The following is a 22,362-nucleotide window of genomic DNA, read 5'->3' as shown; positions in this document are numbered from 1 at the left end:
CTGTATTTCTGAGTGTTTTATGTGCTGCAGCACAGGAACCTGCTGTAAAACAGCAATTATGCTGAGTCAGGCTTGATTTTTAATAATCTTATCCTGTTAAATCAATAAATCAAATCAAATCAAATCAAATTCAGCTCCTTCAGGACATTCTTGCTATGACTTTTGGTAATTCAGAAATGTATACTTTTTCAGCTATTTTTGCTTTCATTAAAAATAAAGGAGTTGTCTTTAACATCCTTAAAGTGTACCTAACCTCCCTGTGAAAGCATAGTGCCCACCCCCAGGCAAATTTTGAAAAATTCCAACAAAGTGGGTGGTGTAAAAAAACACTGTAGGAGCTTATATGGGGATGATCCAGGAGGTGTGGTGAGGATGAAGGAAAGTGACAACTACAAGCTAGCATTTCTGAAAATATTCATAAAGTTCTAAAGAAATAAATGTATTTTGTAAATAGTAAAATTTTATGACATACATGCAAACTCATACTTAGCTGTTTCAAACTAACATGTAAAGTTGAGGTAACTGTATAAAATTTTTGGTAAATTTCTGCTGTAATTAGTTTGAAACATCTTTGCAATTTTTCTACTGATTTTTCACTTTTGTTTTCCTACTTTCATCTAAAGTCTGCCTTTCAAATTCACTTTATCTCTCTTTTTTTAAAACTCTTCAGCAATTTTTCATGCAATTGTAGCATGGCAGGATTTCCACGCAACCAGCTGAGCATAGAACCCTATTGAAACTTCTCTTTAAATTATGTGAGGAAACTGATCAGCCAATTAAAGTTTGAACAGGGGTATTTTTAATGACAGTCTAATTGAATCAGAAGCTGTATGGAGTGTTGGAGTGATGGTTCAGTTCTTTAGATTAATTTATGTTTAGTTTTATTTTTCTTAGATCTATTTGAGACCTTAGGGCTTCTAATAGACCTTATACCAGACTTTTTTGCTGTCCGTCATTTTGACTGACAGCATAAAAGGAAAAGGCTGGAGTTTGCAACATTAGATAATGCCTCCTTTTTTGTCTCTGCCTCCCTTGCAGGAGGACGAGAGAAAAAAGAAAGGCAGAGATGCAGTCACTCTTAACGCACCGTTGCCACCGTGTTAAAAATATTATGCAATAAAATGTCTCTAAGAAAAATCTCACGTTACGCACATCTGCGCCCGTCGTTCTGAAGTTTAAACCTGCGCTCTGCTGCAACTGTTGGAATAACAAGCACCACTTGAGCCAAAGTTTTAAAATCAGAAAACATTTCTCCAATCAAAGTGATCAGAAGTCAGCAAGACTTTATTCCCAAATCTCAAAGCTGTGGTTTTAGCAGGAGGAAATCCTTCAGCATGCGCTCTCGCTGCGCCACTGGTTCAGCTGCGCCTCAGACACGCTCCAAATCCTCCTGTCCTAAAGGCCCCCACAGACTCGGGCTTACTTCGGTCCATGGAGGTCCGCACGGACTCAATTGGACCCGAAGCGGACATCCGCCAGACTGGTCCGCGCAGAGATAAATTTTTTACGTCCGCGTCCGTGACGCGCACAATGGCATGTACTGTTCTGGGTCCGACACCAAGCTGATAAACGTTGAGAATCTGTGTCATTTGTGGACGAAATGGAGTCATATCTTGAAAAGCATCTCATGGAAGAGATTAGAAAGCTTTATGACGCATCAATGAAGGAATATAAAGACTTTCAGCGAGCAACAAATTTGTGGGAGGAAATAGATCAGATCCTGGGTAAGGTAGTTCTTTTCTTTTTTCTTTTAAGCTAAAATGCAATCTATCTCCTCCTCCTGATCCTTGAAATCATGAATGAAATTGCGAAAAATTTAAAGAATTTGTCCGGCGGTCAGTACGCTCGAGTATGAACTCTCAAACATCCGCAGACAATATGCGCGGAGTCCGCGCGGCTCACAGACCGCACACAGTATGGCCGAGCCTTTACTCTTCAATGCTTTGTCAGCTCCTGGAGATACATTCAGTATGGTGTCTAGATCTGAGATGATGATCAGATGGGAATCTTTTATTTATTTTAGGTTAAATAAGACACCTCCGGTGTGTTAATTGCAATCTGTCAAAATGACGGACGGCCTTCAGATTTTTCCGTCATTGTGTTAAAATGGGTCAAATACGGAAAATTTTCCGTTAACGCGACCTCTGCCTTATACATACACTTCATCGTGCTACAGCTCTGGTGAACTGGTTGACAGGGCGCTGGGGAAGACATGAGCCACTGTTGATGTGCGTAAATAGGCTTAGACCCTGGTCATAACTGCTTTGCAGTTCTAGTTTTACATTGTATTAGTTGCAGGTTAGAAGTGGTGGTCACTAAAAAGCAGTGTTATTAATCTAAAGGGCTACATATTTATCTGTATGTAGAGTACAATCTGATACCTCCAGAACGTTATACTGAGAGTTATTCACTTGTGACTGAATCAGCAAGGAACACTGTGCTAAATCTGAACAGGGGCTTGTGAAAATCCACAAAAGATTGAAATGCACTGCTACAGTGTTATATTTAGGCCTATAAAGACACTCACTTCTGGTTCTGTTCCATTTTTAGCAGAGCTGACAAAGCTGATGTGCCTCTCTTTCCTTGTGGTGGCACTACAGGCTCCGTTGGGTATGGAGGGATAGGACTGGTAACTTGCAGTCCTTTTAATGATGTACCCTTCTGCTACAAGAAACAAAAGGAAGACTATCAACATGTAAAGACACACACAACAAAACAAAACACGTGTTTGTAGTAAAACAAGTCTTGTAGGAAGAATGGATGTTAAAATGTTAAAGCAAAATCACTCTGCTATGATCAAAAATCAACAGAGAAATCACATCACAACATCAGAGTAAGCCAAAGCCAGCCTCACCCTGATCATTCTATCAGAGCGATGACGTCGTCGAATGCGGTTGAGGCCCTCCAGGAAGCGAATGAAGCCATCCAATAAGATCCAGTCTCCATAGCCACCCATTCCACTAGTACCCTCACCGTACACATCCCAGTGCCCCTCCCCATCTGCCATGCGTTTAGCCCCACCGGCTGGCAGCAACAAGAAGCGGGTCCTCCAGAATTTTAGAGAGTCAATCAGGCTGATGGGGAGAAAGAAGGTGTAGTATTGGTATGAGACCTGCAACACTAGTACTTTTAGATAGTACGCCCTCTGTCTTATTTTACAAAATAAAAAAAAACTAAACTAAACTAAAGGTAAAGATCATTGACCTCCATCTGAATTAATTAGACACAAGTGATGTAGTGAATTGAGCTAGACTCAGTCTTGACCCGCCCACAGCGAGACCTCCAGTGAAGAAAAAGGCAACACTGGCACAAAGGGGAAAAATGCAACAATATCAACCAACATAGCTTAGCTTTTACACAGAAAATGTAATGCAAGTTATCACTAATGTTTTCACAATGAATTCGAACCTGGATTTTTCTCAATAACTTATAAATTAAAGTTACTTTTTTGTAGTTGAATTACACAATGTTTTTATATGTAACCACTTAGTCCCAACTCCTGAAAGTCATCCACTTGAGAACCCCTACACTACGAAACAAACTGAATAAAGAGTGTAGATATGTGCCCTTTAAACACAGAAGCGTTTGTACCTGAAGTCTTCTGAGCCTGCAGAGCAAATATATTGGTCCAGGTAGTTCCATTTATATTCCTCCAGTCTCTCGTGTCCAAATTCCACCCAGCAGGAAACAAACTGATCCTCAGAGTGTGAAGGACACAGACTGTAGCTGTATTGGATCTGAGTGGACTCATATGGGTACCTGAAATGCAAACAATGCAAGATATCCAAATTTCAACCTGAAACTGTTATAATTTTTTTATTTACAATTTTGTAGCTCATTTATTAACACATAAAACCATATTGCAGTGCTTCAAATGTGTTAGCTACAATTTCAAATCTCAATTGAGAAAGCTTGTTTGAAGAGAAACAATACATCTTAAAAAAGAAGCTCAGTAGCTTTTCTTCAAACAAACTAGCTTTACAAAGCCCTGGTACGTGGGGATCATCAAAGCTTTTAAACAATAATGTTCAGTTTAGGTACAGTGCTTGTACTGGCAAAGCAAGGCTGATAATTCATGCTGTTAAAAAAGTAAATAAATAAATAAAAATCATTTAAACTTAAATTGACATATGGGTTGAAGACAATTTTGTGTACTTTTTAAACTGTACTTAAAATCTATTTTCAGTGATATGCTTTGAACAGAGTCAGTATGTTTTGGTCCTCTTCTAAAGAAACAAACCACATTCACATGGATGATGTCATTTATACTAATCTATCCAGGAAATTGTACTGTAGAAGCTTTACAAATATAGAAATGATCCACAGAGACCATTTTGAGTCTAAGCTGTTTTAGGTAGGAGATGTTTTGGGTGGAGGTAAAGAACATGTGTATGGAGCTGTTGGACTCTTAGTAACACGCCCACTTGAAATATGGAATCTTTCGCAAAACCGTTTGCTAGAGCAATTGTAGAGATTGTACTGGCGCTTTTATGTCAGTTAATATTTGGAGAACTCACTTTGGCAAGTAGCGAGTGACAGTGATGATCTTGTCTCTGAGACAGACTTTATGGAAGGTGCGGCCCATGCTGAGCCAGTAAACAGTCTCCTCCTCCTCTGCTCGCCGGAGTGAGACCAGACCTGTAACAAAAAAGAGTAACAGAAATCATCAAAGAAAACTGAATCAATTAAAATTTCCCATCATCATCTATGCAAAAGGGTGATCGGTTCTTCTGGTACTTGATAAACTGAAGTATATTAAGTTCATTTACCTCTGGTGTAAAGAGGACTACTGCCAAGGGGTGTGGCCACAACTGGGGTTGGCTTCCTGTTATTTGACTGGACAATAATCTGATATCCCTGCATCAACCTCTGACAGATAAACTCATCAAACACTTGTGAGGCAGTCATCAACGGCGCCTCATCGTCTCGCCTTAGAAAAAGAAGATGGAATAAAACAGACAAAAAAAATTAGTCAGTTCAAATTTCACTCAAGTACAAGTAAAATCACATGCTAAAAAATCTACTTAAATAAAAGTAAAAAAGTAAGCTATTTAAAATGTACATCAAGTAAAAGTTAATTAGTTTTTTTCTTGCATTAATTGGGGGTCTTTCAAATATTACCCACCAAGGACAAGAACATTAAACAAGGTCTTAAATTAATCCATTCTTGCCATTTTTCTACTGGTCCTAATTTATTATATTTTATTTAATTATTTAATTATTTATTTATTTATTTATTTATTTATTTATTGTGCGTAGGTGTTTCCTTAAGTCAGTAGGCTGGTCCAGTGGTTTTCAAGATATTTTGCTAACAGACAAATAGTGTTGATTTCAATAGTTAAAAGTTTTAAAAACAGAACTTGCGTGATCAACTAGGCCCTGTTCACATGAGAACAGTCTCTGGAAAAATTAGTCTTCTCAATGTTTATTAGGGTGAATAAACAAAAAATATGTACTAATATGCCAAGCAGGGCTGTCAGATGGGATATATTAAACTGTTGTATTTTGACCCAAATTGTCATGTGCTGAGGGAGGGTGTTATGAGGATGAGAATCATAAGATTGTTGTGTTTGGTGAAAATGTGAACAGAAAAGGAGGGGTTAAAGCACATTTTTATTTCGTCTTGCAACCCTGATAACTGAGTATGCTCAGCTGCCTTCTTCTTGCATCTGGTGTTGGCATGATCACAGTTATGTCCAAACTAGTGGATACACTAACGTTCCTTCAGACCTAGGATGTTGTTGGTTATGCTCCTACATGCTGTAAAAGGGTGAGTAGAACAAAAACACTAAATATTTGTAACTGTTGTTAGTTCAGTGCTCTCTTAACACCTGTGGGGAATTTCACACCTCTGCATGGGGTTCCCCCAAAAATCTCCACTCTGAGACCAGGTCTCAGAAACCTTTGGTTTCAGAGAGGACGAGGGCTGTTGTAGGATACATGATTGGCTGGATTTGGCAGAAAACCTGTGGTTTCACACTAATCTGCATTATGTAAACGAGGCCTCAGAGCTTGATGTATGTGTTGAAATAGATTTTAAACTAAAATCACACCGTTGTTTCTTAACCGTGACAGAGTAGTAGCCATTTTGGGTTTATTGAAGTGAAATGGGTGTGGTGGACATCTTACATGGGATTGACTCCAACATATTCATACATGACGTTTACCTGTGTCATGCCCCTTAAAAAAATCGTAATTTTCACAAATAATCCATATTACTCATATGCAGTGGGGGTGGGTTTGCAGGCGGACTGTCAGATGCGGGGAATGTGAGGTGGAGATAACAGAACAGGGACAGGAGGACGGGGCGAGGTGGAGAACTTATTTCTAGCGGCAGTATGGGTTGATATTTAATTTGTTTTGTGTTTTTACATCTTACAGGCTCTGAGATGTAAAATAAACTTGTTTTAAACTTGTTTTTGAAAGATTCCATATTTCCGTATATGTCCGTACACCTGTGAAATGTAGGGAAATCTGTGTAATATACGGGCAATCTGTACAACTTGACAAGTATGCATGTTTCTTACAGTACATTCAGTTATTACTTTGTGAGTTTCATTAAAGTACATTAGCTGTTCATTGAGATCTTTTGTCAAGGCTACAGCCAGACGCATGCTTGCACAGACACTGGCAAAAAACCTTTACCTCCAACACAGAACATTCAGTTCACTATAATGAACCTTGCAACATACAACATATCTAATGAGAAAGCAACATAAATTGCATGTTTTTTTCTAAATGGCACACCTTTCCAAGTCTCCATGAGGCAGCAGGTCATAGCAGCCTTCAGTGTAGTCATTCTGCAGAGTCTGCCGGTCAGGAAAGTAGTCGGTGGTGAGCGGGAGGCAGGCCGGTGTGGTCAGGGACTTCCAGTCTACCCCCACTGTGCAGCAGAAGCTGGGCACTGTGGGGGGTGCAGACAGTAGCAGGGCTTCACACATAAAAAAACACATACCCACCGCAAAAACAAATGCATGTACCCAGAATGGACAGGTACAGGTGGGATGGAAAGGGTGATAACAGAGGAGTGATAGGAAATAACAAAAGGAAGTGAACAGGAAGTGGACGTAAAATAAAGAGATGGAGAAGCAAACACACAAAACAGAACAGATGGGAAGAAAAAAGAACAGAAGTGTTACTTTTCCTGCTGCTGATTCTTGCTGTAGTTGTGAAACAGGGATCAGACATGCAGAACGTGGTCCTTAATCTCAACAAAGGTGCTGACTGAGTGAATTCAAGAAGAGAAATTACATCATGCAAATATACAGAGTGAGGGGGGATTATATATGTTAAACGTTTTGTTTGAAAGCAAGAGATCATTTGACAGCATAACCCATTTCTACACATTTGAGAGATAGCTGCTTTGAAACACAGCCATGCAATAACATTTTAAAATAAATGCAACAACAAACATAAAGAAAATTTATAAGAAGTCAGAATTATCAGAAAATATAAGAATTCCAAAGATAGATGGGTAGAGAGTGAGGGTAGAAAGGGAAGGAAAGAAAGGAGGGTGAGAGTTACCCCAAACCACATGACCAGTTTCTACCTGTGACCCCTTTGGGACAGAAGCCCAGTCCAGAAACCTGTATGCCAAAACTTAATGACCCCTAACAAGTAAAAACACCTCAAAAGGTTTACTATCATCATCAGTTTGGTGATTAATATCATTCTGAGGCTGCATAACAATGAGAATCTTTGAATTTCATTGTGATAGCAAAAGAGTGAAGTGACTCACTTGGATCTGCTCCGTTTGTAGAAAACTCTTGAAATGAGGAGCAGTGGTGGGTAAGAGGTCCTGCACACAGTTTCACAATTACAACAAAGAAACAGCAGATAGTTACCATCTTTGCAAGTAACCAGTTTTATGTTTGTTCAGCTGATGATACCTTCCTCTAAAGATGGTTTCCTTAAACCCAGTATTGGACTAAGATGTACGTATGTCTTGTTTTACCACCGTACATACTTCAAGCTGGCTGAGCTTAGGTTTGTTTAAAAAATATGTTAATTCATGCTTTAACAAGAGGGGCAAATACTTTTTCATACAGGTTGGTTTGGATGCATTTTATGTTTACTCAGGTTATCTTTGTCTTGTATTAACATTTGTGAATTAAGTGTGACAAAAAGCAAAGACAAAACTAAGTGGGTGAATGCTGTTTTAATTAGTCTGAAAAACTGATGACAAAGCTAAACAGCCAGCCTGTTTCATTACAGTTAAAGAGGCAGAATTTCACAATTTCTTTATTAACCTTTATTTAACTTGGCAAATCGCACTGAGATCACAGATCTCTTTTGAGAGGGACACCTGGAGGCCGCCTAAATGAATGTATACAGCTGAAATAAAATACTAAGTCAGCTCTTGAGTACAAATACCACCACTGTTGCTGCTCCCCGGACTTTCGGTGAACTCCTCTGTTCCTACACAAGTGTAGAGGCCGTTTTCACCTGCTTGCCGAGAAGCCGTTTGCCTTAAAGAAAAGAAAGAAACAACAAATATTGGCATCATCTGTAAGAATGTCACATCTGTTAAAGTTTTCATTTGCTCATCAACAGTCTCATCTTAAACAGGAACTTTAGAATTGACTTGATAGAGTGACTTTGACAAACTCACAAATTTTGCGAACACCTTAAAAGTAATTATGCTCTTACAGGAGTTTTATAAATACTGTTTTTATGTGTGTAAAATATGATCTCAAGTGTAATACGACCCACATCTTTTGAACTACAACATCTAATGCTCATGTATAATGCTACGCCTAAACAGAAGGTCAGCTACAGAGATCTTTGTGGTTTGAATCCCCTTTCAGTGACCATAAGTGGTTGGTCACTGAAGTTAATGATATGGTAAATATCAAAGAGGAAGTTATGTTTACACATTGTTGATATACAGGGGTTAGACAATGAAACTGAAACACCTGGTTTTAGACCAGAGAGTCTTAACCTATGGGCTGCGGCCGAGCACCACCTTGTGGGCCTCAAAAGAACAACAGATTTTAACTTTGGGCCGAAGAGGGCCGTGGGACCACATTGATTTTGAATAAGGTGCAATACACTTTCTCACCACTTGTAGCAGTAGTGCGCCACTCAGATGTTTAACAACTTTTTTAATATGTAGAAGAAGAAACTTAGAAACCTGCCGAAAACGGAAACTTATTTTAAATGAAAAATAGAAGCAAAAATGAAGGCAACCCATCAAAAAACACCAAAGTTTGTCACTATTATGAAGTGCAGCTTCTGTTTTTACCATGCAATACTTTAAAAGTTCAAAACATTATCAAATACAGTTGCAGTTACAACTATATTTTAATTTGCATTTTATCAAATTATTTTTTGTAGTTTATTTTTAAATATTTTAATGTATTTTAAAGAAACATTAAACTTGTCAAAAAGCTGTTGTTTCTGTTATTGTTTGTCACTAATATGAAGAGCAGCTTGCAAAAGTTTAAAAAGGCTTTATTTTCATTTGTACTTTATCAAATTTAGTTTTATAGTTTTTTTGTATTTGAAACATTTAATCATTTTAAATTTATTTATCTTATGCCCACAATTTTATTTATTGAATTTTCTATTTTTGTTATTTATGTTAAAAATATATATATTGTGTTGATAAGCCTGAGTGGTCTGCTGACTGACTGTTGTATTTGTTCAAATAATTGTTTACAATATAAAAATTGTTTGTCATAATCATGTCTTGTGATTCTTTGACATGAGTTTTACTTTTAAAATGTAAGTGTATTTAATTTAGTTGTAATGTAAGTACAATAAAAATTAAACCAAGATTTAGAATAATTATCTTTTTATCCATATATCTGACTGGGTCTCGTGACACTTTATGTTCAATAAATTGGGGCCCGAGGTCAAAAAGGTTAAGAAACCCTGTTTTAGACCATAACATCCCTTTCAGACAGCTTAATCTTGCGTCCACAGTTAATCCTGTTGGATGTGGTTCGTCCTTCTTGGTGGTATGCTGACATTACCCTGGATACCGTGGCTCTTGATACATCACAAAGACTTGCTGTCTTGGTCGCAGATGCGCCAGCAAGATGTGCACTAGGGTGGTCCCAAAATATAAACGTCTACTTTTCCAAAATGCTTCTTCAGTTTTTTATTCCATTTGTGGAAAAAAAATGGGGTGAAATTTCATTAGATTTGAAAAATATTACCCACTGCCGCTCAACCCGTTTTTGTGCCATGCGAGTGAAATTTTGAGTTCTGATTCTGTCATTGCCAAGGCCACCAGCGAGACATTAGCCAGAAATCTGTGGTATCTGAGGAAAGAACTGGCCAGACTTGTCATATTTGACAGCAGCATTATACATAATGATCGAAGCTGTTCTCAAGGAGGAAGGTCACAATGATCCTCAGTCATGTGCAACAGTAGACCTAGAAGCAAATGGAGGTATTGTTACCAAAACTGTGGCAGATTTTGTTACATTTGCCCCAAGTCCCATTTTGAGGCATTCAGCATCAACATGAACTACCTTGTCAAGGACCCATCAGAATGGATGACCCATCATTCCAGGTTCTGTATAGCATTAGGATGCCAGTGACCAATGATTAGGATGTAAGTGACCAATGATTAGGATGTCAATGACCAATGATTAGGATGTAAGTGACCAATGATTAGGATGTCAATGACTTTAATAAACAGGAAACTCATCCAGGATTACAATCAAGTGATCAGCAGTGGCAATACATGCTGCAAGTTGTTAGGTGGCACCGATATCAGTTCCTGGAAGTGAAGAAAGTCATGACCAAATGCCACTCTTCATGACTGTTTGTTCTCACCAAATATGTGAACAATGACTCTTATTTATTTTATTTGTGTCTTGTAAGCCCATCCATCCATCCATTAGCTTCTTTCTTTCAGGTTCATGGTGCCCACAGCAATCACTGTTCACAAGTCCATCATAGGGCCACATAGATGGGGACAATTTAGAGTCAACAATGTTGTTTTTGGAAGGAAGCCAAAGCACCTAGAGAAAACCAATGCACGCAAAGAGAGAACATGCAAACTCCACCCAGGGGGGGGTCCTTGGGCCGGGATTCGATCTGGCGACTGCTTGCTGAGAGGCATCTGCTCTACCAACTGAGACACTATGCTGCCACTTTGTCTCACTTTGTATTTCATATCTAAACAAGCATGTTGGCATGTACAAATGAGCTCAACCATTTTAATTTTCACCCCACATGGGGCAGTGGTTAGAAAAGTTGTATCGACACAAAATTTGGTCCAAAGGATTTTCTTTGCAAAAGGAACAATTTTGCCAGGAAGCACCTTAAAAACTCACATTTTTATTTTTGGCATACTAGAGGACCACCCTAACGTGCACCAACAATGTGTCCTCTTTTGGACTCTGGTATATCGCCCATAATGTTGTGTGCATTGCAATATTCTGAGCCAAACTGTGCTCTTACCCTGCTAATTGAACCTTCACACTCTGCTCTTACTGGTGCAATAATTAATGAAGATTGGCCACCAGGCTGGTCCAATTTAGCCATGAAACCTCCCACACTAAAATGACAGGTGTTTCAGTTTCATTGTCCAACCCCTGTACATACATACATGGTAAGAAACAGGTATGTATGGGTTGTATTTTGCATTAGTAGTCTCTTCAGGCTAATGCTGCGTTCACACCGAAAGTGTTTTGAGCATTAAAAGCACGTCCAACGCTTCAAATTGGAGGCTTGTGCACTTTGAGGTCAGATGCTTGTTAAAATTTCTCTTCAGGAGGAGCCTCTTGGTTGTTTTCCTCTGCTGGTCTCTGTACCATGGCAGATGAAATTTTAAAAAGTGCCTCTGCTTACTGAGAGCAAGAGCACGTCATGCTCATCAGATAATTAATTCATAATTAATTTAACAAATAACTTAGAGGAGTTCTAAGTTTGGTGAGTTTCACTCCAGGAGCTGCGAGCTGACGAGGCTCGATTTCAGGACTATTTTTGTCCCGAGCTCATGACAAGCTGCTGACTCTCATCATTCAGGAAACCGTCCCGTCAAAAAATGTGCCAGTGTGTCACATAGCATGATCTCTCTGATTGGTTGATGCTCCTTGTTGATCTGCAACAGTTCAGATTTTCCAATTCCAGCGTCTGACACTTTGGAGGTGCATGACACGATCAAAACGCGCTGCAACAGAACTTCCTGATGCCCCTTGACGCACGTCCACCATAGCCTTTGCATGTAAACCTGGCGCTCAAAACACTTTGGGTGTGAACGCAGCATACCATTTCTCCTCTACCGACCTTCCAGTGGCTTCGTGATAAGCCAACTCCAGCAACTCTGCAGATGTGTGTGTTGGATCTCTTTGCTGGTTCCCCTGCAGCTCTGCCATGTTCTGTCGGGTCTGGTGATGAATCTGGATTGCCTCTCCAGAAGGATCTGAAGAACAATGTCACACATTAGTTTGATAAAACAGCCGGTCGAGGCAGATGGCCGCCTGTCCTGAGCCTGGTTCTGCTGGGAGGTTTCTTCCTGTTAAAAGGGAGTTTTTTCTCTCCACTGTCACCAATGGGCTGCTCAGTATGGAGACTGTGATGAAGTGATTCAACACAATCTGCTGGTTTCTTTAGATTTACTGGGGTTTTTTTTTTTTTTTTTTTTTTTTTTTTTTTTGTGTACAGTGCCCTGAGACTAGCCTGGCCCTTGCCTTCCTACACAGTCCGCTCAATTCTACTTTCCCTTCACTGTGTATATATTGATATTACTTTACCTATCAAAATAACGTAATTCTTGTATGAATGTCCATTATAACTACTTCACTTAATAACAACATGTCTTAGCTTTACAACAAAGAAATTTGTTTGAAAATCCTATCAAAATTGACCAAGTTATGGTTATTTAAACAGTAAATACAACACACACATTCATGTTAAGAGTGCTCCCCGACCCAAGATGGCCACCATGTGAGGACGTCGTCTCCATTGGATTGGATTCAGTATTGTATTTTATACTTTCTGATCATTTCAGCCTGTAAGGTTAAAGCAGACAAAGAACTGGTGTGTCTTATCATGTGTTCTTTCTTTTAGTCTAAACAAAACTGAGTGACGTTCTGACGTCTGACGTAAAAGGTAACACCTCCAAGAGTGTAACCAGGAAGAGATGAACATTATAAGCTCAATTCATTATTATAGTAGTAAAAAGTTGTCAGTGTTTTGCAGAGTGTCTGCTCAGAGCAGAGCTCCTGTGTTTGTTTTGATTCAGCCCAAGGTTTTACACTGAGGCCTGTGCTGCTGAGTGCACGCTGTAGCTGATTGGAGTCAGAAGATAGAAAATAAAGTTTTAAGAAGAAATCCATCAGATTCCTGTTTATTTGGACATAACATTTTGAACACATATTTTTCCAACATATTTACTTCCTTCAGTTTCAGAAAGTGATTTTAAAAACTTTGACAGTACTAACCTAATTGTATGAATGCTTATTTTATTTAATTTAATTGAAACATTTTTAAAGATACTGAGATCATTTTCTGAAGGGTAGTACACAAGAGTGATTCTCACTACAGGTTAAAAGCCAATTAGCATGTCAAGATAGCTGACAAAGCTAAAACAATCTGCCTGTTTGTAGGTGGGTATGTTTTCTTTGAGCTCTAACACTGCAACAGTGTAACGTAGGAATGTCAAACTTTACAGCTGGACAGGTTGTGGGTGAGTAATGACTCTTCACACACATTTCTGATTGCTCACTAATCACTGTTTGGTAGCCTGTGATAAATAACTATAATATGAACAAAATGTACAAAAGCCATCAATATTTGCAAAATGAGCTCTTAAGACTACAGATTAACCATTAACCAACTATCATGTTAAAGAATCTTTTTCCCCAACAGTGTATGGACTAACCAACAGGAAAGGTGTGCATCCAGCGCCGGCGGTTGGAGGTGAGCTTCATGGGCATCCTGGATGGTGTGAAGGGGTTAATAAGAGCTCTTTGTGGGGTATAGCCTCCTGGTCGAATATGCAGTGTGGACTCAGCGCTACCGACGGTAAACCGGCCTGGAGCACTGGAGTCTCGCTGAGAATCATTCATCTTCTCCAGTAACTCTAAACATCAAAATGAGATGACAAAAAAGTTCAGTTGTAAAAAACAAAAAATCATAGTTATTTCCCTTCTATTAACTCTTAAACTATAGTTAACTAACCCTAATACTAACTCACTGATTTGGTAATGATTGCTAATGCATAAAACTTTCATTGAATGATAATTCAAAAATAGAATTCTGCAAATTAAGACGAATCGTAAGGTTAAAGATTTTTCCTTTTTTCTAAGGTGCTTCCCTGAGGTTAGATAATTTATGAATTATTAACACTTCATAATGTATCCATTCTAAAATATATACCCTACATTAACATTTGTTTGCTGATCAGAAACAAAAACAATAAAATAAAAAATAAAGTCATTTTTAAAAGTGAGAAATACTTTTTTTACAGCACTATGAAGGGCTCTGGGCCATATAGGAGTTTGTAAAGAAAAGAAGTTGCCAATTCTTTAAAACATAAGGCCTGTTTTATCTGTGCTTCGGCAAAAAAGAAAAGTAAAGCTGCAGGTACCTCTGGTGCTGGTGTAGCCTAAAGAGCTGCTGACTTCAAACTGAGCCTGAGGAACTCTGGGTATCAGCAACATGTTGGACACAGGACCCAGACTATCATCAGATGCCAGGCTTCGTTGTTCCTCCGGCCCTCCTGAACGAACAGGAGAAGAACTGATGCCTGCTCTAACGTCCATCGATCCACAGCTCTTTCTCACACTTGTCTCTCTGTCTCTACAGATTCTGGGGGAAAAAAAACAATAACAGACAGCTGCTGCTTCACAAGAAACTACAACAAAGCATTTAATCACTCGGCACTGACAGCACAGGGATAATGTTTCTGCTGGTGACTTTGTACATTTGTCTCTAGCATTATGTTATTAGCAGCATTTGAAAAAAAACACTTAACTTACTTTAAAAGGCACAGTGTGTAGGATTTGTTGTTTTCAGCGGCATCTAGTGGTTGAGTGGTTGAATCATCCTCCCTGATCCTCCCCCCACCCCCGCTTCCAAATGCAAAAGGAGTTGCTACGGTGTCTCTCAGGTGTCATAAACCTTTGATAATTCCAACCGRGATGTCTACCAGCAGCTTCAGGGCTAGTGATGTTTCAAGTGGTAAGATTATGAGCTTTAAAGGGGACCTATTATGCAAAATTCACTTTTTAAAGGTTTTTTTTTAACTCAACTTTGGGTATGTACTTCTTAAAAAAAACAGTCCTAGGACCAAAAAAAGTGCACCCAGGGGCATATTTACTGTAAGTAAATGTATTTTTAATGTGTATTAACGACAAGTTTTATACTTCCGTCATTTTGTGATGTCACAAGCTGTACGACAACCCACCGAAACCTGCGTTCAGCCCCTTACCTAATAACCCCCGGGAGAAGCTCTTCCTCCTCAGTATAAAGAGCCGTCACGGTGTTGTTGAGCAGCTCAATTCACAATAAGCCACCAATAGGTCAATGGGTACAGTGTTACACCAGAGAGTAGGAAACCAGGGTTCAAGACTGGCATGGACACAATTTAATTATTTATTTTTGTTCGTTATGAACACGTTTTCTCATGTACCTCTATTGTTTAGCTTATTAAAGCCTTGTTAAAGCCTATTTGTTCGAGTTTCTGAGGTATTTTGACTGCTGCTGCTCCCTGCTCTGGTAACAGCATGCAGAGTGAGCGCAGAGCAGAGGAGGGAGAAAAAAAAAGCTGCGACCATGACTCTGCCTCTGGGTCTCATATGGTTGTACAACGGAGCTTCTGCTATTATTAGCCATGCTAACGTAAACGCTGGCTTTGGAGGGCGGAGTTAATGTCAACAGATTTTTGGAGGGCGGAGTTAATGTCAACAGATTTTTGGAGGGCGGAGTTAATGTCAACAGATTTTTGGAGGGCGTTACCAACAGAGCTCATTAACGAGCTCATTAACGTAAACAGCTCTTCTGAACGGATGTCAGAGCAGGCAGAACTAGAAAATGGGAAATTTTATTATCTGAGAATTATTTTGTGCATTAACTTGAATGAACGTGGTCTGGATAGCCCACAGACATACCATAAAAATTTCTAGGACCCATAATTGGTCTCCTTTAATAAGTAAAATTATCCCAGCTACAATGACAGACAACAAATATTACATTTATAGTATTACAACTAAAACCGTTTTTGACGCCGCCACCGCAGTTTGTCCTTCATGAGCCTCCGTCGACAAGATGACGGCTGCCTGTAATGGCGACCATGGAGATATAAACAGGTTTTTATAAGGTGAAAATAATAAAACAAGGTCTTTGTCTGCAATGACTAGACATGTTTTTTATTATTGTCATTAGTGATTATTTCAATTTCGGCTAAAAGAATTGACAAAATCCTACACACTGTGCCTTTAATGAAACTCTTGAGTTATGACTAAAATTAAAATCCATAAAATTAGTGATCTGGGGTCTCATTTATAAAGGATTGCGTGGAAACCATACTAAAAGTGAACGTACGGCCAAAAGGCAGAAATGGCGTACGCCAAAAATAATTCAGATTTATAAAACCATGCGTACGCACGTTTCTGCGCAACTTTCCTTTATAAATCACAGCCGCACGTCAGAGTTTGCGCATGAGGTCCCGCCTCAGGTTCTACCCTCTACACGCCCACATTCAACCATAAACAGTCAATGTAAAGTACCTCATGAATGTTAAGATGTATTTAAATCAGTCAGCTGATCAATGCCAACAAAAGTGATTGGTTCAGACACGCTCCGTCGTGTGTCTGGAGGTTGACAGGTGCTGACTGACAGCTGCTCACGTGAACAGATGGTCTGTAACTGACACAGATTTTCCCTCATTTTGCTTTAGAGTAATCTTAACGATTTTTATAAAAAAAATACTCAGCTTCAAATTAATTTTCCATCAGAGCCTGCAGGACGATAAAAACAATAAAAATAAAATTAAATAAGTCAGATAAAATTAGAAGTAAGTTCACTGCTCTTCTCCTCGTCCTCTCCCCCTCCTGCCTGCTCTGTTATCCGCGGCAGACGCCGCGGCTGTCTGGGATTTGCGCACAGGAACTTTTATTTAAGATTTACGTTTTTTTTATTTCAAAGGTCCTCATGGCTCGGCAGCAGAAGCATAAATATTACTGTTAAGAAAGCTGATGATAAAGTTGAATAAAAATCTAAGTCTGATTCTGAAGGTAAATTAAATATCTGACAGTGATCATTACACAGTGTGGCTCTAATTCTTCACTTCACCATCTGTGTCGCAGTTTCACGTCTCCAAAATGAGCGTATGCATGGGTCTGAGCTGGCGTGAGGCACCGCACATTTTCACGTCAAGTTTGGATTTTATAAATCACAACCTTGGCGTAAAAAGTGGCGTACGCAAATTTCTGGGCTCAAATTGTGCGTACGCCAGTTTTATAAATCCGACCCCTGATCTGTTACACTTCTCACCAGCTGACGGCAGAGAACTCTACTTGAAAACAAACAATTTTAGTCACAACTTGAGACAGGAATGAGCTAGCTGCATGAAATTTGAAGGCTGTAGATTTGGAGAGGTTTACCAATTCAGCTTGGTGAACAGAGCTCTGACCAGCTTGGAAAAGATGTACAAGTCAACCAAACTCAACATGGCCACCTCAGCTAATTGACACTAACCTACACAAAAATATCAATCTTTGTGAGAAATTTAGATATTGGTGTGGTAGCAGCTTAGAGGCATTTACAACACAAAAACATTCCAAGTGTTAACAGATCATGAAAGACATCGCAATATCACAAAATTGTACATACAGTAATTTTTGTGTATAATGTGAAAATTTTAACCTCATTTAAAATGTCAAGCCCTAAATCATCCACAAAGTTGGCAGGTTATATATGTGAGTAAATGTTGACGATTTTGTTTCTGTAATGTACTACCACAATAACTTTCAATATTTTCTGCTATACAACAGAAATACTGTCTCAGGGGATAAATCATAACTTCTACCTCTACCGTCCCACTGTCACGCATAGCTAAGCATTTCAACAAAAGAGGTTGTTTTCACATCAGAGTCAGGAGGAAAACCCCTTTTTTTTTCTTGTTAACCACGGAGATTAAAAGATGACGGTGACATCAGTTGCATGTTTGAATGCTCAATTAGACCTCAAAGCTGTCCATATTGCTAATTTACCAGAGGGTACACAGCATTTGAAGCTCTAAAATGGGCGTTTGCGTAATATTTTTTTCAAGGTTGGACTAGTTTTGGTCAATCATTTCTCATCATGAGATAAATAAATAAATAAATAAAAACTCTGCCAAGAAAGGTGGCAGGTGATCAACATTATTTCAAAGATTGCCAGGTAATAATATTGATATTGATTCAGTTTGATTCACAAGTCAAACACCTGAAGTTAGTGCTTCTCTGAATCCGTGAAGGCCCTGGAAGCAGAAACACCTGAGTGTCATAGGCGTTGTAGTCCACTTGTATGAGCAAACTGTTGTCCGTGTCCTTTGGTGCAGAAAGAGCTTGAAAAGGCCATACAATCAACGTTTAGTTACACTGAAATAAATCAATAACATAAAAATATAAATAAAGAAAACGCTAGCTGACTAAATCTTACCGTGATCTTTACTGCTTTTATATGTCTCTGCATGAACCTAGAGAATAAAGACAGATTTTACAAGATGAATAAACTTAAAGATATTCTAGAACTAGATTTAGGAGAATTGACAGAGAAATGTCAATTTACCTTACGTCCAGCCAGTTTGATTCGTGGAGTGAAAGAGCTACAAGAATTCTGACTTTTTGAGGTGTAGAAGCTGTGAAAGTGGAGGAACATGCAAATCACCTTTAAATTCAAATATAACACAGAATTTTTATATTTAGAGTTTTGTTCATTTTTGGTAAGCTTTTACAATAACCTGTCTTCTCTTTCCTCTAGTATTTACTTAGCTGGTCATCAATTTTACTGTCTAACTATCCGTTTTTATACTTTCAGCTACGGTTTTACTACTTGAGATTTTAGAAATCATTTTACAACTTTTAGCTAACTTTTTGTTATGTTTAGCTAGTTTTTGTTACCTTTAGGTTTTAACAAGCTTTTTATATTTTTAGTTAACTTTTTGCTACATAAAGCTTTTAGCTAGCCATTTAGCTTTTAGCTAGTGTTTCGATTCTTTTAACTTTTAGCTACTGTTTTGTTCATTTTAGCTTTCAGCTAATGTTGTGCTTCTTTTAGCTTTAACAAATCTGTTTTATCTTTTTTAGCAAAGTCATTTAGTGGTCAGTGTTCACACAGCATTTTCACAAGAGGTTTCATCAGTATTCTGGGTGTATTTGTGTTCTCATCAGACAGGCTCTCTTGCCTATGATTGATCCAGTGGGGAAGGTTGTAGTCGTCTCCTACACGTGAATCTCCAGGTGTCATCTTGCTATGCAGCTAAAAAAGAAAAATAGGCCATAACTTACAAATGAATATATAATTAAATCTATGAAGAGCAGTTAATGATCTGAGTGAGTCACCTTGAATAATGGTACTGCGTGCAACGGCTGCTCTCCCATACACACCAAGTCGACACCAATCCCTATATGGAGACAAGTGAAAATTATCAGCTTTATACATTATCTCCCTTTTTTTTTTAAAGAAGAAAACATCTACAAACTGACCATTGTCAATCATACGCTGTTTGGTGAGAATCATAAGCAGGCGGTCGACTTCAAACACTCCTACTCCAGGCGTGATGACCACTGACATCTGGCCGGTGCGGTCAAAGTTTCGGTTGATGTAGTGCTTGTCAAAAACTGAAGAGATCATTTAGAAATTAACTTCAAATATTTGACACAAAATTATAGTCAAATGTTGAAAAACTAAACATTTTACATTTTCTTTTTCTCACTGAACCTTTAAAGATACCTGCTAGATGGGTCCTTAGTTTCAGGGCTGATAGTGGAAAAAACATCCTGAGCCTCAACGTTTTCCACCCCCACCCCACCCCTCTCATACACCCTCACAATCCCATTTCTGTCTGCATATACACTGATAATATTATTAGAAAAAAATTAGAAGCAGATATCTATCAATCAAGCACGTCAATAAAAATGCAGTTTCAAACAAAGGGTGTTGCCTGTGATATTTTATTTAAATATCATCTTTTTGAATTCAGCAGCACAACTGCAAAATAACCTCTCTATCGTCAACTTTTATCACAAAGCATCAACGTGCACATTATCAAGGTTCGTATGTTTAACAAAATAGTGCCACCACAATTTTTGGCATTGTCGGCAGGATTTACAGAGAATGCAGAAACACGTTGGAATAATGCCAGAAAAGTCTGCGTGTATGGTCGTAAATAAACTATTTAATTCTGAGCAACAAACAAACAGGACCCAATCAAGGAAGTACCGTTGGCTCGCTGCTGACACGTCAGCGGACACAGCCAATAATATACACCATGATAACATCATATGACGTGCTTATAACCAATCACAGATCGCCCCATGTACTCTCCAGCCTATCACAGGGCTCCCAGCACAAAGAGTGTCTTATCAAACAAGAGAGGTCAGTCCGTTGCGGAGTCCAGTTGTCTGGACAAACAGATTAACATTGAAACATGTGACACAGATAGATAATTAGTCCATAACAAACTCGACGCCAACCGTTGCTGATGTCTCCCGTTTCAGATGGAGAGCATTTCTATGTCCCCACCTCGACGACGGGGGACAAAAAGGGCAATTTATGAACCTGCTTGTAGCTAAATGTACTTGACCCTTAAAAACGACAACTAATGAAACAGACAAACTGTACAAACTAAATCAACAGAATGTATGTGAAACCTGTAATTATTATTTCATATTTGATCATTAAATGTATTGCAGTTTCCATAAAGTCTGGTTTCAAATATAAACAATTTTGCTTAAAATCCCCAAATGGCCTGTTTTTGATGGTAGAACTAGAATAGTTCCTGGATAAACTATGAAAGGTCTTGTCTCTTAGTGTGGTACTATTTTCAACATAAACTTGAGGGACTTCTCTTGGCTACAACTACACCAAATTTCGCCTGATATGTTTTAAAACGGCAGTTATTGCAATTTCGAATTAGCTATGTAGCTATAGCTAGCTAGTAGCCATCTTGAAATTTGATTAACATTCAGAATTTGTCAAAGCTTTTTCTTGGCCACTACTATTCGTGACTACTACTATTGTTTCAAGTTTTTTTTTTTTCAAACTTAAAAATAAATTAATTTACTTTGAGCACCGCTCCAACTTCTGGTGGATCTGAATCAAAGTTTTGCTGATATCCAAGTCCCGCTCCCATCTGATAGGCCTGTCTAGTGCGCTTAGACTGAAATTAATAATAGGCTAACAAAAAGTATCAATAACACGTAAAAAAAAGCTCCATAACAGTATCAATCTCCTGTATGAGCTAAACATTTTGATACCCGAATAACTGAAATGGCACAAAGTATGCAGAAGTTGCTAAATTGAAGGAAAAAATGTATAGGAAAAAAAAAAACAGAAAAACAATAACGTGAATGCTGAGTCAGCATTCACACAAGAACTTAAATACATCACAATCAATTTTCTTTAAGAAATACCTGGTTAAAGTACTCAGTGTCCTGAGAACAGTTTTACTGGTTTTTTTTCTGCTACTTACCATTAAATGAAAGATTAATGGCTTCCAGGTAGTTTCCTTGGACAGCAGTGGAGTTAAAACCCACAGGAAAACCATCTGCGATTAAAACAAGTTTTAAGTTACAAATGAAAATGATTTCAAAAGTCCCTTGGATAGAAACACCGTGGTTTCTTTCAGTACCTGCTTCTTTTAACCGTACCAGGACAGGGTACTGGATGAAGAGTTTCTTAATGGTGACCAGTAACGGCGTCCACTCATCCCGTCTCTCATTCTGTGCCACGACCCTAATCAAGAAAGGGTAAACAACTACAGGTCCTTCTCAAAAAAATTAGCATATTGTGATAAAGTTCATTATTTTCTGTAATGTACTTATAAACATTAAACTTTCATTTAGTTTAGATTCATTACACACCATCTGAAGTAGTTCAAGCTATTTATTGTTTTAATATTGATGATTTTGGCAAAAAGTAAAGAAAAATCAAAAATCCGTATCTCAAAAAATTAGCATATTTCATCCAACCAATAAAAGAAACGTGTTTTTAATGCAAAAAAGTCAAGCTTCAAATAATTATGTTCAGTTCTGCACTCAATACTTGGTGGGGAATCCTTTTGCAGAAATGACTGCTTCAATGCAGCGTGGCATGGAGGCAATCAGCCTGTGCCACTGCTGAGGTGTTATGGAGGCCCAGGATGCTTCGATAGTGGCCTTAAGCTCATTCAGAGTGTTGGGTCTTGTGTCTTAA

The 22,362-nt window shown here is 38.5% G+C and overlaps 1 protein-coding gene across 1 annotated transcript in view; it reads right to left on the bottom strand.

Moving 5' to 3' along the window:
- The window catches only part of depdc5 (DEP domain containing 5, GATOR1 subcomplex subunit), a gene marked incomplete at its 5' end in the record, with an annotated part of 56,191 nt that overhangs the window by 20,147 nt on the left and 13,682 nt on the right, over positions 1 to 22,362 (bottom strand). Inside the window, 19 exon segments of the mRNA XM_014008997.1 lie at positions 2,528 to 2,664; positions 2,855 to 3,074; positions 3,592 to 3,759; positions 4,518 to 4,638; positions 4,770 to 4,930; positions 6,748 to 6,931; positions 7,739 to 7,798; positions 8,374 to 8,468; positions 12,247 to 12,382; positions 13,844 to 14,044; positions 14,552 to 14,772; positions 18,391 to 18,511; positions 18,607 to 18,643; positions 18,736 to 18,805; positions 19,352 to 19,425; positions 19,509 to 19,570; positions 19,653 to 19,787; positions 21,641 to 21,715; positions 21,800 to 21,903. Coding sequence (XP_013864451.1) covers positions 2,528 to 2,664; positions 2,855 to 3,074; positions 3,592 to 3,759; positions 4,518 to 4,638; positions 4,770 to 4,930; positions 6,748 to 6,931; positions 7,739 to 7,798; positions 8,374 to 8,468; positions 12,247 to 12,382; positions 13,844 to 14,044; positions 14,552 to 14,772; positions 18,391 to 18,511; positions 18,607 to 18,643; positions 18,736 to 18,805; positions 19,352 to 19,425; positions 19,509 to 19,570; positions 19,653 to 19,787; positions 21,641 to 21,715; positions 21,800 to 21,903 — 2,382 coding nt within the window.

This window comes from Austrofundulus limnaeus, unplaced genomic scaffold (genome assembly GCF_001266775.1).
Source record: "Austrofundulus limnaeus strain Quisiro unplaced genomic scaffold, Austrofundulus_limnaeus-1.0 Scaffold54, whole genome shotgun sequence".
In the NCBI taxonomy this organism is placed as follows: Eukaryota; Metazoa; Chordata; class Actinopteri; order Cyprinodontiformes; family Rivulidae; genus Austrofundulus; species Austrofundulus limnaeus.
The sequence above is the reverse complement of the archived record's forward strand: the minus strand, read 5'-3'. Positions and strand labels throughout refer to the sequence as shown.